Below are 18,059 nucleotides of genomic sequence, written 5' to 3'. Positions count from 1 at the left end.
GTACACACTATTTCAATAGTCGTGTGATCAAGATAGATACGTCCGATTTTTCATATTCCATCCTGATCTGATTGGTTTCCGAAGTTTGCAGGAGTGCCCCGTTTTGTATGAAATGCCTCAAAGCATGAACGCAGCATCCGATTGCCGTGAAAGAAATGTATAGTATCACAACGCAAGGCTAGGAAGAAATGGCACCATACATGTTTCAAATCGGTGTCAAAGGTGGTGCGATTCACGTTTTGGACCTTTTGGTAGGTCATACCAAGCACACTTTCTTTTTGTTAACCATCTTTTTCCTTTCCTCTGTAGCGGACTGTGGAGGTACCTTGGTGATGGTCAGTCAGGATGGGATCCAGAGACCTCCTCTTCAGTTCCCCCCTGGAGGCCACCTGCTAGCCTTCTTATCCTGCCTGGAGACAGGTCTCCTGCCCCGGGGCCAACTGGAGCCCCCTCTCTGGTCCCAAAGAGGGAAGGTACGAAACCCTCTCTACCCTCTCTACACAGCTCTGAACTTTTTTTTTTCAATCTACACCAAATCTCTTTGCCTTGTAGATCGGCTCCCGCCCAGAATATGGGAGGACGGGGTTCATAATATGGTTAAAGGGATTGTGACATAAAACTTTTTTTTGTTGTAAATTTTCTTAATTTTCTTTAGGTTTTCTGAGCTTCAATAAGCTACATAACATATAAGATTGTATAATAATATTGGGCCAAACAATACTAATCAAAACATTGTGTATAATGTATTGAACTACTGTGTGTGGTTACAGGGCAAGGTGTTCCCTAAGCTGAGGAAGAGGAACAGCACCGCCCGGCTGCTGGAGGACAAAGGAGACGAGCAGACGGCCGCTGACTATGTGTTCCGCATCGTCTACCCTGGACACCACCAAGACTCTAGTGAGTGACCCACACACACACACACACATACACAGACTGTGTGTGTGTGTGTGTGTGTGTGCGTGTGCGTGTGTGTGTGTGTGTGTGTGCGCTATTCTCAGCAGCATATCGTTTCGTTCTCGTCAACAGTCTGAATGTATATATAGTGTCACGTGTCCCTCCTCCTGAGGCCTGTTTGCATTGCCCATTTGCAGACCGCGGCCATGTTTCCATCAGAGTTTGGAAGCACTCGTTTTCAGTAAAGCAATGTCCTGCTGCCTCTTCCATTATGTGCTAATTATAAACAGGTGGTACGCAGGGCAGTTGAGTGATATCTAACGAGCTCTTCCAAACTCCAGCACTTAGAAAAAGAATCACCTGCAAGGACACAAAGTAGCTCATAAGATGTCTACAGTGGATTTTCTGAGTGGTGCAACCACTCCAAGGAACAGCAATGTCCTAACCTACATGACTATGTCTTATCCTATGTTTAGAGTACCAGTAGGGGCAAAAGTGGCGCTGTTGTGCCAGAAACAGAGAGAGAGAGATAGTGTTGCACTGTTGCCTGCTAATTACAGAGAGAGAGAGAGAGAGAGAGAGAGAGAGATGCAGGGGGAGAGGGGAGACGGGAGTTGCACCACTCAGTTCACACGGGTGTGATTTTTATGAAACAAACACTTTGAGGATAGAAAGAGAATAATCCAAGCTTTCCGTACAGATGCAATGTTGGTGAGTTTGACTTTGTTTAATACAATTAGATAGGACTTTTTCTGTTTGGATGAATGGGCTGCCATTGGAAGTTGCACCTATAGGTAGCACCTTGCCACTAAACCCATTTTGGGCAGGAACCCCTTTTGGTGTTTTAAACATTATGTTATAATTTAGCTATTGAAAAATAGCATATCTACAAGCTCATAGCGCGCCACCGAGTGGCGCGCTATGAGCTTGTAGGTCTGATATTTTTGAGAAATCGTGAAGATGTGGCGTAAATCTTTGAATATATTCTTTCAGAGCGAACGTTTTTCACTCAAATCTTTGCTTCTGGGGAACAACATATTTTCAGATGGGGGTCGGCGGCCAATTTCATATATTTTTGGTGGTCCTTGACATGAAAATGTTTGAGAACGACTGACATAGAAACAGGATTTAGAAGACATTTGTAGAATCGTTCCCAGGTCAAAATGGGTTAACTTATATGGTAAGATGGCCGCGGTCTGCATACAGAGAATGGGGAGCGCTCCTCCTTGTCTAACTGTGTTCTCTGTTGTCCCGCGGCGGCGGCGGCGGTTTGCGAACGGCCACAGTCACCATAAACTACCACCACACCACGGGCAGCCGCCCGCCTTCGCTGGACGACGACGAGGAGGAGGAGGACAGGCTCCACGCGATGATCTCAATGATCTGCTCGCGGAACCTCACAGACCCTAATGTCATGAAAGGTTTTTATCACCTGAATGCCCCTCCCCCCCCACCCTCACCCCGCCCCACGCACCCGACCCCCCCACCCCATCCCCCACCACTACTACTCTTCCTCCTCCTCCTCCTCCTCCTCACCCCTTTCCTCAAAAACCACCCAATAGGCCTCAACATCATCGACCGCCACACTTTCAGATACTTTCAGAGCGGCTGTTTTTTTTTTCCGGAAGAGAATCTCCCATTCACTCACTCCTCCACGGACGTTTCAGAGAGTCCTTTACAGTGCTGCCTATATAAATAAAAGAATGATACGTTCTTTGGATGTGAAGAACCGGAAGTGAACAGTCCGCCTTCCATCTGCCTCAGTGTAAACAGATGTATTTATCTCCCATTTTCCCAGATTGCGTTTTATTTCCAAAACAAGCATTATTTACGGCCCATAACTAAAGCACTGATTATTGCAGTTACAAAAATGCATGTTTCGGGTGAAAGAAATTACGATCGTGCGGCACTTTACACCGCCCAGACGGCCCAGGAACAGTTGGCCTTCAAAATAAGGGCCTACAATGAAACGACCGTGGCAGAGCGAGATAATTAAATATTAATTAATATCTGGCAGGGAATGTGTTAAACATGTTTTTTTCTTTAAAAAAAATACATTGATTGCATAAAGATGTGCGTGGTTCTACAGAGCTTCCTGTGCAGCCTGTTTTACAATTGAACATTTTTTTACGACATTTTTTTTTTACTGATTTAAAAAAAATGCTCTGTGGAGAAAATGAATGGGATCTCTACTTCCAGAATCTCACTGTTGAGCTCTATACCCTTCCATTACATCATGCCCCCACCCCACACCCCCCTGTGGCTCTGTCTATGTGTGCTGTGCTTGTAGCCGACCCCAACAGTGCACGGAGGGGGGGTGGCACGTGTTAGCATGTGGGGGGGAGCAGGAATGAGGGATTTTTAACCTGTACATTAGATCATGTGAAACATCAATTAATTTCAAAGCCGCTGCTGACTGCTGTGCATATCCATAAAACCTTTTGAAGGCTAGGTGCTGGACCCAAAACGAACAGAGATCAAAAGCACAAGTAAATAAAAGGATATGTCCGCACACCGTCTAGCTCTCTTAGTTGGAGTTTATCATCCAAGAACAGAGTGACGTTTTGAGCCAAACCTTTAGCCCAGTAGTGATATCAGCATCAGAGTGAATGCTCAAATCGGACAAATATGGCATAAATCATTTGCCAGACAAGTCTATGGAGTTGATTGTTGTCAATATGTTGCCAATATAATATTTAATACATATTGTGCCCCCTCACTTCACACAAGGGTGATTTGTTTTGCTTTTAATGACTCCAAGCAAGTCAATAGTTAATTAAGCCACACTACATAGCCACTAGAATTGATTATTTTTGCTCTACTACAACTACAATGGATGAGTGGATTCCGTCTTGGTAGAGCAATAGAAGTCTGGTTCCTCCGGCATACGTCTTTAATGACGTTTTGAGGATAAAAGGGAATATGAGTTATGAGTTCAATATGAGTTTGCCAACCAGAAACGCTTTTTCTATAGGTCAAGAGATGTAGTGATTATTATCTACTGGACCGTATATGCGCAGCGCCGCAATCTCAATCACCTGTGTGACAGACTAATTGCATGATTAATTGAAGACGTATTTTCATCTTATGATGCTATCGTACTGCCAGAATGCTCTTGTGCTTTCCTCTCCCCAGGCACAGTACAGATGAAATATATCAATCAATCAATCAATCAATCAATCAATCAATGGATGATCTATAACTACTGTAAGAGTGACGTGCTGTACACCAGTGGTTGCCAAACTCTTTCATGTCAAGGACCCCCAAATTGACACTTATTAGCCCGCGGACCCCCCATTTGAAAAGATATGCCAGGGACCCCCTATAAGAGAAGATCTGTACAGCTCTAGCAGTGATTCTCAACCCGTTTAATTTCAAGGACCCCCTAGTTTGACATGCATTAGTCTAGGGACCCCCATTTAATGGCATTTCTATCTCTGGGCCTCCCAATTTATATTGTAAAATCAATGTTAATTTTAACCGAGAGTGTACACATTTCTCTCTCTCTCTCAGAGTTACAGACCCATATGGGTATCATTTAGCTGGGGACCCCCTGTAACTCCCTCAAGGACCCCTGGGGGTCCCCGGACCCCACTTTGGGAACCACTGCTGTACACACAATGCTTTCATTTGCTTTTTCACCACACTGATCCACTGTCACAGCTACAATACAGTCACCTGCTGTCACTGTCCTAGTAGTCTCCACTCTCACATGGTCAGACCAACTTGATACGCCTATACGTTACTACTACTACTACGTACTCGCGTTGCTAGACTGTTGCCTCTTGCAATTTCCACATGCTTCCGTCATACAGTCTGGAGCAACGGAAGCTCCATCATGAGTCAAATATAAAGCGGAAGGGGAGCCTCCTCCTCCTCCCCACTTCCGTTTTGTCTTTTACAGAAATTAAATGTAAAGATATTTTAAAATATATTTTCGTGAACGGAAATAGCAGCTTCCTTACTCGGATTTCGGGAGGTGTAGTTCCAGACTCTCTCTCTCTCTCTATATATATATATATATATATATATAGCATTCGGAGATTGTGGAATAGTTGTCTGGCTACGCGAGACTATACCTAATACTTTGACGCACAATAGGCTCTATGCACATACGCTTATTTTGGAAATAACTCTTCCTACTTCCGGACCGCTTCTGACTTCCTTCACAGGTGTTACCGATTATACTAATTGAGGCTCTGCATGTAGTGTATAGCCTGGCCCAGCTAGCCAGCGTGATTTCTGGTCTAGAGGAGGCGGGAGCCCGCCGCTAGGATCACGGCGGTTGGCGGTGGATCCTATTGGTTCACCGATCTGAGCGCCCGCCCCCTCCCCGTTAGAGAACACTGACGTCACCAAGTTTGGAGCCAGGCCGCGCCCCTCTGCATTGTAGTTCACTCCAAGACCAGGAAATGTCGCCCGTTTGCTCAGGCTTTTGTGAAAACGAAACGCCTGCGATCTCCGAGGCGATTTAGTGTACAGTGGTTCTCAAACGTTATAATTTCAAGGACCCCCATAACTCTCAGAGTTACACACCCATACAGGGCCATTTGAAACCCACTCAAGGACACTTTGAGACCCACTGGTGTAGCAGAGTGTTTCCAGTGAGCCGACATTGCACGATAGCAGCACCCTGACTCTGTTTGACCAGAATGGAACAGAGCCTTCATTAGTATCATCGATAACACCTGTGCAGGAAGTCGGAAGAGGCCCCCGAAAGTAGGAAGAGTTGTTCTGTGTGCCTGCCTATACTAGAGTATATATGAATAGAGACGGCACCCGAGTTCTCCTCCCATCCACTTGCATTAAGTTGCTCAAAAGCGCATGAGGCGATTTCACTGTGCATTCTGGGTAGGAACAGAGTGCATTCTGGGATGGTTTGGGCCCAAACACATGAACGCGCTGCCGCTGACTATCATTGCAGGCATTCAGCGTTCACGTGTCATCGTGAACGTGCACAATGATAGTCAACGGACCAGCGCGTTCATGTGTTTGGGCCCACGCTGCAATATCAAATTCGGCCACTATGTCCATTTCGCCTCAGGGTTTCATCTCTATTCATATATACTCTAAGGCCTATACCCTAATTTGTTTTGGTCTCAGGGTCCTATTCCGTCTAATGGTCTGGCTGCTGTGAGACGACTGGGTATAAGAGACGGCCAACCAGGAGTCCAAATTGACCTTTTACAAGTCACTAACTCGTGAGAGTGTAGACATTTGGGACCCCTGTAAAAAAAGGCTCAGTTGATTTAACTCTGAGAGTAAACGGATCCATAAGGGTCTATCTGAAATTCTGAACCCCCCCTCGGGGGTCCTCGGATCGGACGTTTGAGAAGCAGTGGATTAGAAGGTACTGTATTGCCTTCGGAGCAGCACCCCTCAGCACTGTTGGGTCTCGGTTGCTTGGTGGCAAAATATTTGCTTTGATCATTTGCTGTGTATCTTTTATTTGACTTAAGGTCCCTGCACACCGAGGGCGTTTTCGGATTTTTAGCTGCGTTTTTCCCGTCGGTTTTCCTGAAAAACGCAGTCCAGTGTGCAAGCACCTTTAATGTAATTCTGTTTATATCCCCCCCCCAACTACACCCTTTCATTTCTGACTTGCAACATGCTTGACCGTTCTGCATGGATATATGCACACAATGCAACACGTTTCATTGTTATTGTATATATTGATTATTTTTATTAATTAAAAGATGGGGCTAGTCGTGTGTTGGAATATGTCTCAGTCCCCCCTTCTCTCCCGTTTCTTTTATTTCATTTTCTAAATCAAAATGTGTTCTCTCTGTCTTTGCTTTGGCCTTCTGTTCGTTCTCCTATGTTTTGTGCAGTTGTTGTTTTTTCCCCTTAGGTTTGTTTTCGCTGCAATGCTGTTCACTGTAATTCTTCACTAATACCCACCATCCCCCATCCCGAACCCCCAGTCCCCCCCCCCCCCCTCTCCCCCAAGTCCCCCCCCCCCCCATGTCCCCCCCTCACTATGACGACTATTTGGTCCTGTGAGGTTCCGCAGTAGTAGAGATGGTGCGGTTCTTCTGTGAACTATAGGGTGGTTTACATTTTTATTGAACCCCCAAAACTATCGCCAAGTCGTTCGTTTTAGTGCCCGTTTTATCGACCAAAACGGGCACTCTCTCCAGCACTTATTTTTTGTTTTCTTTGTTTACTACTACTACTACTATTATTATTATTATTTGGGGGGGTTTTGGCTGCGGTGGGGGTTTCATGATTATGAATGACATATTTATGACAGGTCATCAGCTTCAACCTGAAGAATTAAGGTGAAGAGCATTTGTTTGATGCTGATATATATATATATTTTTTTTTTAAAGGTTTTTCTTCCTTCCCCTTGTGTTCCCTCTGACTGGTGTCCATTTCTTGATTTAATTTGTTTATTTTGTCAGTTCCTTTGGGATTCCTCTTGTTCTGGCTTTCTGCATCCAGCATGCCTTGTTGTGTCCCTTCCTTCCCCCTCAATCTGCACTTCTCTTTAGTTTAAACTATCCCTCACATGTCTATTACTGTATTCTCTCTCTCTCTCTCTCTCTCTCCATGGGCACATTTGAGCCGACAGCCGCGGACAGAACAAGCTGTGTTTTACGTCATTTCCGAGTGTTTAGACAGCCGGTGGATGGAAAAGAAGCTCCACCCACACGGCATGGTTGCCGCTGGGGCAAGCTTTTCCGGGAATCTGGCCGACGCGGCAACCTGCCGCGTGGGTGGAGCTTCTTTTCCATCCACCAGCCGTCTAAAAAGCCGGAAAGACGTCGGGAGTCAGCTTCCTTTGGCCGCGCCTGTCGGCTCAAATGTGCCCATGCTGTCTCTCTGTGCACTGAATGCCCCCCCCCTGCGCATGGCTTCCCTGTATATTCCTCTGGCTGCGCCTGTCCTTCCCAGAATGCAAAGCCTGCCTTCCAGCTTTACGCTTCTTAAACCGCCAGGTCCAGTTTCCTCGGTATATTATCCTCATGTACAGTTTCTATCAACTTTGTGTCACAGCAAAACGTTATTATTATTTGTTTTTCTTCTTTATATCAGAGATCAGCTGAAGTATACATAAATGTTCATGAATCATGACAAGAAATGTATTTTCTGGTTGAGCTGAGGGACCTACTTCATATAATATGACAGCCGTAAAATACACACTGAATGTGAACTGTCATTTTTTAGAGCTACTAAAAAAGCTTGAAGATCAATACTAAGGTCTATCCAACTTTAATCATAGAATTGATAGCACAGGACATTAATATGACTAGTCCACATGTCTCTTTAGTAATGAGAGACCTCTCTCTCTCCTTCTCTCCTCCAGACCACGGCGAGATGCTGGACGCGCAAGGTTTTGGAGGCAGTCCAACGTTGTGGCACAAAGCTGAACTAACCAGCCACGCGTCATGTCTGTCCTGCTCCACCGGGGGTAGCAGCGTGTCCTTTGACTATCCAGCAGGCTGTACCTGTTCTCATGAACCGTCGGATATACATACGTACGCTTATACATACACTACTACTGTACACGTACACACCATCAGCAGAGAAGGCCGCATTACAGTGTACAAATGGGCTATATGCACACAGAATAACTCTTCCTATGATACTAATGATACTAATGATTACTAATTAATGCTCTTGTTCCATTTAGTGTACGGTCCACTCGAAGCCACGTAGTCGGAATGGCGGTGCGTCGAATACCGCCCGGCCCCCCCTGGTGTAGCAGAGTGTTTGCAGTGAGCCAACATTGCACAATAGCGGCACCCCGACTCTGTTTGACCAGAATGGAGCAGAGCCTTCATTAGTATCATCTGTAACACCTGCCAAAATGGCGTGGTGTGCATAAAGCCCATTTGTCCCTTGTCTGTAAACACACTTCCAATTATACTGCAGGTTCATTTAATGTGTGAGAGCAACCTATCTCATCTACCTTCAAATATTATATTCATCTGAAACTGTACCCTGTATGAGTGTGTATATATATGTATATATATAGAGAGAGAGCGAGAGAGAGAGAGAGAGAGAGAGAGAGAGAATGCATGTGACATCATCATCGTACCCAAGTTATGCGGGAACACCCGTGACAAAAATACCTACTTTCTGATCTGTTGCCACTCGTTTTATGTATTTGCATACCGTCATATGCTTGTGTATGTATTTGGGGATTATTATAATTTTTTTATATAGAGCAGCCAATCATTATTTTTACTCCTTTTTTTTCCATCCCCAATTTAGTTGTTCTACCAATTGATTCCTCCCCACACACTGTGTTATCAACTTGTCACTGCTGTCGTATCCTACTGGCTGACCTGAGTACTGCAGACACTCGGCAAAGCCAGATGCACCACGGTGGATTTGAACCTACAGCCTCCGTGGTGGTGGTGGTGGTCGTGGTGGGCAGGTGGTGGTGGTGGGGGGCAGGGTGATTGTAACTCGTGTTTTTTTCAGGGTGGTTGTAACTCGTGTTTTTTTTCTGTTACCAGTGTCCCTCTCAAGATGCTTTGTCAGAACATGAAAAGACAAATTGTTTCCAGAGCGTTTTATGGTTGTAAGTATTATAGTCTGATCTCATAATCCATTCTCGTACTTCTATTTGCCCAATAATATACATTTTACATTTTAGTCGACCAAACTAAACTGTAGATTTAGTCGACTAAAATCTTATGATATTTAGTCGACTAAAACTAGACTAACACTAAAACATTCCAGGTGACTAAAATGTGACTAAAACTAAATAAACTATTCAAGAGACTGTGACTAAGACTAAAATCTAAATTTGCTGCCAAAAACAACACTTATGCACAGCCAGGTATAAATCAGGCATTTACAACAGAAGTCTCTTTGTATCATGTCACTGCCCTCATGATGGCGTCTCTGTCTCTGCCCCTTGTATCATGTCACTGCCCTCATGATGGCGTCTCTGTCTCTGCCCCAGGGCTGGCCTACTGTCGCCACCTGTCCACTGTCCGGACACACCTGTCAGCACTGGTCAACCACAACATTGTGCCCCCGGACAGACCCTGCGAGGCATCGGGGGGCCTGAGCAAAGATGTGTGGAGCAAATACCAGAAAGACTGCAAGGTTAGAGGCTGGGATGCATGCGTCATGGCACGGGGCTAGGTCTGTCTATACCAGATGTAAACTGCACTTATACTGATATTTGCTGGTGGAGTTCACAAAAAAGAATGATTGCAGTTGATATCATGCAGCATGGTGAGGTGACTTATGGTTGTACACAGTGTATGTATTTATTTACCATGAAATCATGCATTTCCACCAGTCAGTCAGTCAGTCAGTCAGTTGTTTGGTTGGTTCAGGTCACCCCACATGAACCAAGTTGGGTACAACACATGGATCTACATAATATGTGACCAGATTTGACTGAGAGCCTGCCGCAAACTCCAGCTTTTTTTTTAAAATCCAAAATGAGTTAATAGCACAGGCAGACTCTTCACATACTGTACTAGAGCATGTCTGAAATAAGTGTCAGAGCTGAAATCGACATATATGAAATAAATGCTTAAACATGTAGCTAGAAGTGAACCTTTCAAGCCTGTTTTCTCAACTCGCTGTTTCTCTGCAAGACATTACTCTATAAGCCATATATCCAAAACTGGTGGGTCAACCTGAACAACCAATGTCAATTTGAAGCTATGATTGATTCCCTGCTTTCATAAGACACGAAAAAACGAAAATTAAAAAAAAAATCCAATGGCAGTGCCTCAGTCAAATTTAGTCACATATGGCCATACCCCCTTTTGTGCCCATATGTTTGTGCCTGATGCCATGACGACATTGAAGGTCAGACGACACACTCCATATTTGGGCGTAACTGCATTGGGGAACTCCTTATATGGTTATGGGCAGCATAAATAATGCCACATTAATCATTCAGCTGCTAAATGACTATAGATCAATAGTTATGATGTATATCGTCTGCTACATCTTTATTAAATGTACCGCGCAACATTGATCATGCGCCGCCGTGGGCTCTATCTCCTCGGCCAGTCTATTCTATTTTCATGCTAATGAAACTTTAATGGCTCTCGTCGAAATGGAGTCTCATAAGGGTGTGTGATATGACACCGCCATAGCGATTAATCCATTTTGGACGGGAACCCCTTTTGGTGTTTAAAGCATTATGTTATGCCTTAGCTATTGGAAAACAGCAGATCTACAAGCTAGTGGCGCGGCACTACGAGCTTGTTGATCTGCTATTTTTTGAAAAATCATGAAAATGTGTCGCAAATCTTTGAATATTCAAATAATATTTGCTTCTGGTGGGTCCCTGGAACCAACATATTTTCAGATGGGAGATCAGCGGCCAATTATTTTTGGGGTCCTTGACATGAAATATTATGAGCACCACTGACACAGAAACATGGATTTTTCAGAAAACTGTCAGGATTTAGAGAAGACATTTTGTAGAATCTAGTGTCAGGTCTAAATTAGTTAAAGGAGCAAAATGTAGTCCTTCATCACTTCCAGGGACGTAACCATTACTAATTCACACTCTATTTCTGTCTGCGAGCCGCCTGTCGTCATCCGGTCTCCATTTCTCACTGCACTTTTACTTCATTTCCTGGATTCACCAGAAACGAGTTTGGGACATACAGTACCACCCGTTTCCCGACACCCAAACTTATTCTTAGGATCAATTATAAAATTTTCTTTTACTTAGCCCATTCCGGGGCGGGAACCCCTTTTGGTGTTTTTCTTTTAAGCATTATGTTATGCTTTAGATATTGAAAAATAGCAGATCTACAAGTTCATAGCGTGGCACCGTGGTGCCGCGCTACGAGCTTGTAGGTCTGCTATTTTTGAAACATCGTGAAAATGTGGTGAAAATCTTTGAATATTATATTCTTTCAGAGCGAGCGTTTTGAACTCAAATCTTCTGTGGGGGTCCCTGGAACTGGGGGGTCAAATTACATATATTTTTGGGGGTCCTTGACATGAAAATGTTTGAGAACGGCTGACATAGAAACATAGGGTCAGGATTTAGAAGGCATTTGTAGAATCGTTCCCAGGTCAAAATGGGTAAAGGAATAATATGTGACTTGTATTTCTAAAGTTGAAAACTTTAGAAATATAAGTATCATGTGTGTGTGTGTGTGTCTGTGTCTGTGGCCAGAACTACAAAGAGCTGGAGCTGTTGCGGTTGGTGTACTATGGCGGGGTGCAGCATGACATCAGGAAGGAGGTCTGGCCCTTTCTACTGGGACACTACAAGTTTGGCATGGACAAGAAGGCAATGAACCATGTGAGATGCACGCACGCACGCACGCACGCACGCGCGCACGCACGCACGCACGCACACGCACACACAGTGTGACCGCATTAGCACGCAGGAATTCATTATTACCTTGGCTTGGGAAAATCTGCCTGGGCACACCGCGCGCAACATTTTGGCATTAATTAATTCATTAATTAATACTCATTTTAAATTAATTAATACTCATTTTTGCCTTCAATTTCCCTAAAAATATTAAGTCCAGGTGTCTTAGAGAGACTGACAGGTGTAAATGTCAGGCTGCTACCAAGACACTTCATCACATCACATTCCCAAATGATGTACACTAAAAATCACACCTTCAATGTTTGTGTTTTACACAAACTTTCAAAGCTGGCCATCCATTGTCAACAATGGCATTCAATGTTTGTGTTTTACACAAACATTCAAAGCTGGCCATCCATTGTCAACAATGGCATTCAATGTTTGTGTTTTACTAGCTCCTTTCGGAACCCTACGTTAAAGTTTCTGACATTTTGATGACTTTATGTAGGGTTCCTTATCACCGGATTCAAGCGACATGGGATGCAATCTGATTTCCCCTGACTTACCCCTGTGCTGCGGTGTGGGTGTTACGCTGACATATTCCAAAAGAACCATATGAACGCTATAGGAGACAACGAACCCTCTCACCCCCCCCGCGAACGGCTCAGAAGCCGTTAAGTATTTTTAATGTTTGTACGACCGTTTTGGCAGCTCTGAAATTCTCTCTTGTTGACATCCCATTGTACCGCCTCCAGCGTCTCGGTTGGCTAGCTGCGCCTCCCTACGCGCCTCGTAGGCGCAGCTAGCCAACCGAGATGTCAACAAGGAGGGACCGAAGAGAGAATTTCAGAGCTGCAAAAACGGTCGTACAAACATTAAAAATACTTAACGGCTTCTGAGCCGTTCGCGGGGGGGGTGAGAGGGTTCGTTGTCTCCTATAGCGTTCATATGGTTCTTTTGGAATATGTCAGCGTGACACCCACACCGCAGCACAGGGGTAAGTCAGGGGAAATCAGATTGCATCCCATGTCGCTTGAAGCCGGTGAGACCGGACCCTACGTGGTAGGTCCAAAGGAGCTCAACCCGGGGGGTCCGGAGACGGGCTAGTGTTTTACACAAACAGTCAAAGCTGGCCATCCATTGTCAATGGCATTCAATGTTTGTGTTTTACTTTTACACAAACCCTCAGCTGGACATAGGAGCGCTCCTCAACAACCATATAAACAACAACGTGCACAGTTGCACACTCTCCCAGGCAGCCATGGTATTGAAGTAGTAGTGTTGAGTATTGAAGACTGCAGAGTGTAACAACAGCTACTTTCTTTCAACTCACTTCCAAATTACAAATGAGCAAGATAGCACCCCGTAGCATAGCAGCAGACAACATGGGCACAATCAATGAAAATCCATTCAGCAAAAAAAATTACAATTCAATTCTGACCTTTGATGTCTTCAATCATACATGTAGTAATCCATAATCAAGGGCGGAGACGCTGTCGTGGAGTTGCCCAGTAAAGCTGAAGTCCTCAGGATACAGTATAGGCTAGCTAGCTCCTCTAGGGACTGCTGACTTCCTTTCTTTCCAAAAACTTTGCAATAGACGTGTGACATTGTGAGGTTAACATTTAGGATACTCTCAGAGAGGCTTCTCATTCATATTTAAGCATAAACAAAGATATTTCTGGTGTGAAGCAAAACAAGCACATGATGACAGGCATCAGGCAGGCATGACCAATCAATCTACGCAGGTACAGATGGACAAACTAGGCAGTGCCAGTGGCTACGTTCCCAAATAGGAAAAGATGAATAATATAATAATACACCCACTGCCATATGTTGTTGCTAAATTGAATGCAGTGATTGCATTCACATAATAATAATAATAAAACTTTATTTGTATAGCACCTTTCATGACATGAAATGCAGCTCATAGTGCTTTACAGAGAAATGGAGAAAGAAAGAAAGAAAAGAAAAGCAAGGCATGAAACATTAAAAATAATAGCACTAATGCAATACAGTGAGGACATGAATAACAATAAATGTAAAATATCAATTAAAAGCAAGAGTGTAGAAGTGGGTCTCGAGCTGTGCTTTAAAAATGTCTACAGAGGCTGCCTGTCGAAGGTACAGTGGGAGTTTGTTCCACGCCGTCGGACCGTAGAAGCAGAAAGCTGCTTCACCGTGTTTTTAAAGCGTTATTCATAGTCTGGATTTTCAGTGGTGAGGTGAGACCACCGAACTACAACATGACGTCACTGAGCCATGGTGAAGAGCAAACCACCGCTCCAGCCCTTCTCTCTGTTTTTACTCACCACCGCTCCACGTTATTAGCTCCGGTGGTTACCTCACCACCGGAGCGGTGGTCACCTCACCACCGAAAATCCAGACTATGAATAGGCCTTTAGTTGCCATTTTTTTAGGCAAAGCGAGCAGGCCAGCAGTGGAGGTTTGGGACATATTTAGGCAGGCAGTCATGTAGGTAGGAAGGTGCGAGACCATTGAGAGCTTTATAAACAAGTAAAATAATTTTAAAATCAATCCTAAAAACAACCGGAAGCCAATGCAGTGAAGCTAAAACTGGAGTAATATGTTCTCTCATCTTAGTTTTAGTTAAAACTCTGGCTGCCGCATTTTGGACAAGTTGTAATCTGTCAGTTGTTTTCTTAGGCAGTCCAGAAAAAAGTGCATTGTAATTAAGGCGTGTTTTTCCATCGTCCAATGACAAATTTATAGGCTCTGATTCGTGCAATATTTCTAAGGTGAAAAAAGGCAATCTTGGTAACATGATTATGAATAAAAATTCAATTCAGAATCAATAATGACCCCCAAGTTCTTTACTGTACTATTACTTTCTACAGTCAAGTCTGCTTATTATTCATTCTTTCTGCTCACTAGAACCAATTATGAGAACTTCTGTCTTATCCTCATTTAGCTTGAGAAAGTTCTCACTCATCCAGCATTTGATGCTAGACAGACAGGTCAACAACGGGTCTGTATGTTAAACAATGACGCTACTGTCATCATTATGATATTATTATTATTATTATTATTTATTTTTTTGTGGCTGGGCCCAGTTCAGACATGGGTGGATACGCCCCTGCGCATTAGGCCCGTTTATTCACTGTTCATCTCGCAGACTTTTACCTCTGCTGATGGGTGTGTGTGTGTGTGTGTGTGTGTGTGTGTGTGTGTGTGCGCCTGCCTGCGTGCGTGCGTGCGTGATTGCGTGGTTGCGTGCGTGCGCGCGCGCTTTATCGGGGCGAAGATCGACGAGAAGACCAGCCAGCGCTACCAGCAGTTGACGAGAGAGTGGAAGGCGTGCGAGGTCATCGTGAACATGCGGGAGAAGGAGATGCAGTCGGCCATCTTTGCCAAGCTGTCGTCTGGCAGCAGCATCGACAGCCACGTGCTGCGGCTCGTCCACAGAGACTCCACTCTCAGCAACGAGGTGAGCCCTACCGACAGGAATTAGCCCTTCACTAAATCCCACCCTACCCTTGTCCAATGCCAATCCAAATAGTTTAGCAATGGTTGCTATGCAGGTCAAGCTTTCTTCGCTGCTAACGTGCCTATTGGACAAGGATGGGTTGGGGAGGGACTTAGTGAAGGGCTAATTACCCACAGTTTTTCCACCAGTGGTGGAAAAAGTACTCAATTGTTTTAGTTACTAGTAAAAGTATATAAATTACTGCAATATAGAAATGCGTTGTTACAAGTAAAAGTCTGAAATTTAAAAAGAAATGTGCTCGAGTAAAAAGTGCAAAAGTGTTGAAAAGTATCAAAATGTACTTAAAGGGGGAATACCACTCATTTTCAACATTTTACTGTCATTAATATACCTTAGAGTTGTTCTGTGGAAATAATAAAATAAGACAAAATAAGAGCTGAACAGGGAAAAATGCTGGCGTGAATTATATCACAGTTATCAACAAATGCTGGCGTACTTTGGGTTAAATATAATATAAATAGGCCTATAATATATTATAAATATATAACAATGGGGGGATATTATCTTTTGTTGCTGTATGCTGCTGTAGCTGGGTTCCCAGATTGCTCCTACTTCAGCAGGCTGGGGGTTGGTTTGGGGGTGAGTCCTTAAAGTTGAGCTTTGCTAGGAGCCCCGTAATTGCTAAATCCGCCTCTGCTACCAATTGTGTTGGTTGGAGTGTCTGGCCACTACCGAGAAGAGTGGTGGGCGACACAATGCCTCAGTTCCACACAGATGTTCCTGACGGAAAGGACAGTTTGTCCTTTCCACCAAATACAAGTGTAAAACTATTTATTGCATAATTCGTTGCTGTCGGGAGGAAACCTCATAACTCAATTTTTGAGGTTTTTGATTTTTCTTTTGGCATAAATCAGTGCTATTGAACACCCTTTACATCTGTGTGTTGTTTCGAAAATATTGAACCAATGGAAAGTAGTAAAAAGTGCTTTGGACAAAACCTCTTAACTCCATTGGACCCTCAAAATGTCTGCTAAAGCAACTAACTCCACCACCTCTCCCCCTCTCATGGAAGTAATTGACAATATATAAAGTTACAACACCAACTTTGATGAAGGTGGTTCTATATTACAGTATTAATATTTTTACTTAACCCATTTTGGGCGGGAACCCCTTTTGGTGTTTTAAGCATTATGTTAAACTTTTGTTGAAAAATAACAGATACAAGCTCATAGCGCGGCACCGAGTGCCGTGCTACAAGCTACAAGCTGCTATTTTTTGAAAAATCATGAAAATGTGGCACAAGTCTTTGAATATATATTCTTTCAGTGCAAACATTTTTAACTCAAATCTTTGCTTCTGGGGGGTCCCTGGAACAACATATTTTCAGATGGGGGGTCGGCAGCCAATTATACATATAATTCTGGGGCTCCTTGAGAACCACTGACATAGAAACATAGGTTTTTAGAAAACTGTCAGGATCTGTAGAATCGACCTCAGGTCTAAATGGGTTAAGTACAAACCGTGAGCACTTTTTTCCACCGCCACTCTTCACCCGCTATACACCTCTGCCCCCCCCCCCCACCCCCCCTCCCTCCCCGCCCCAGGTCTTCATGTCCGTAGACGATCCCGACGCAGGGGGCCAGGACACCCCGAGTGGTGAGGACCGCACCCCAACCATGTCTACCCTGCTCCCCGCTGCCGCCATGGCACCGGAGGAGCGGCCTCTGGTGGAGTTTGACTCCCCTGACTCTGGCCTACCGTCATCTAGAAACTACTCTGTGACTTCAGGTCACTCCCAGATCCTGTCCAGCATCGACGACGGCCAGAGCATAGAGGAGGAGGGGGCCGCCGGGGACGAGGGCCGCCGGACTCCCGGCGCGCTGGGGAGGCAGCAGGACGCGCTCAGCGAGGAGAGGCTGTGCACTCAGCTGGACAAGCTGGTGACTGACGCCGGGGAAGCGGTTGAAGGGATCTCGCCTTCGCTTTCGTCGTACACGGTGTGGTCATAATGGCAATTCATGCTACGGGGGGGGGGGGGGGGGGAGTTAATTTTACAAGAAGTCTACACAATTAGAGAATGTAGAAGAATTGTTATTTTGATCAACGTTTGCCTGTTATCTCTCCTGTGGTACCAAAGCAACATCAATACAGCATGGACATGTGGACATATTCTTTAGTTTTGGGTCTGCGAGGCTAAATGTCATCAAACGGTGGTCCGTGGCTCAAATGCAGAACAAATTGTGGGCCTTGATATGAAAAGGGTTGAAAACCACTGGTTTAAAAGCAAAAAAAGGTTTGTTCAAAACGTAGTCATACTGTGTAACATCTAGCAGTCTTTTTTAGTGATACCTCTGCTAGCTAGCTGTGTTGTATCTTAGAAAACTGAGATAACCAGAATTCATATTTTTGCATAAAATACCTGCATATACTATCTTTATATTTTGAAGAATTGTG

At 44.4% G+C, this 18,059-nt stretch overlaps 1 protein-coding gene across 1 annotated transcript in view; it reads left to right on the top strand.

Moving 5' to 3' along the window:
- The window catches only part of sgsm2 (small G protein signaling modulator 2), a gene marked incomplete at both ends in the record, with an annotated part of 146,847 nt that overhangs the window by 121,090 nt on the left and 7,698 nt on the right, over positions 1-18,059 (top strand). The window contains 9 exons of the mRNA XM_079514195.1: positions 310-473; positions 771-897; positions 2,181-2,315; positions 8,204-8,360; positions 9,363-9,427; positions 9,815-9,960; positions 12,014-12,142; positions 15,423-15,605; positions 17,210-17,602. Coding sequence (XP_079370321.1) covers positions 310-473; positions 771-897; positions 2,181-2,315; positions 8,204-8,360; positions 9,363-9,427; positions 9,815-9,960; positions 12,014-12,142; positions 15,423-15,605; positions 17,210-17,602 — 1,499 coding nt within the window. The remainder of the gene's footprint in view (positions 1-309; positions 474-770; positions 898-2,180; positions 2,316-8,203; positions 8,361-9,362; positions 9,428-9,814; positions 9,961-12,013; positions 12,143-15,422; positions 15,606-17,209; positions 17,603-18,059) is intronic.

This window comes from Electrona antarctica (genome assembly GCF_951216825.1).
Source record: "Electrona antarctica genome assembly, chromosome: 11".
NCBI classification, from domain to species: domain Eukaryota; kingdom Metazoa; phylum Chordata; class Actinopteri; order Myctophiformes; family Myctophidae; genus Electrona; species Electrona antarctica.
The sequence above is the reverse complement of the archived record's forward strand: the minus strand, read 5'-3'. Positions and strand labels throughout refer to the sequence as shown.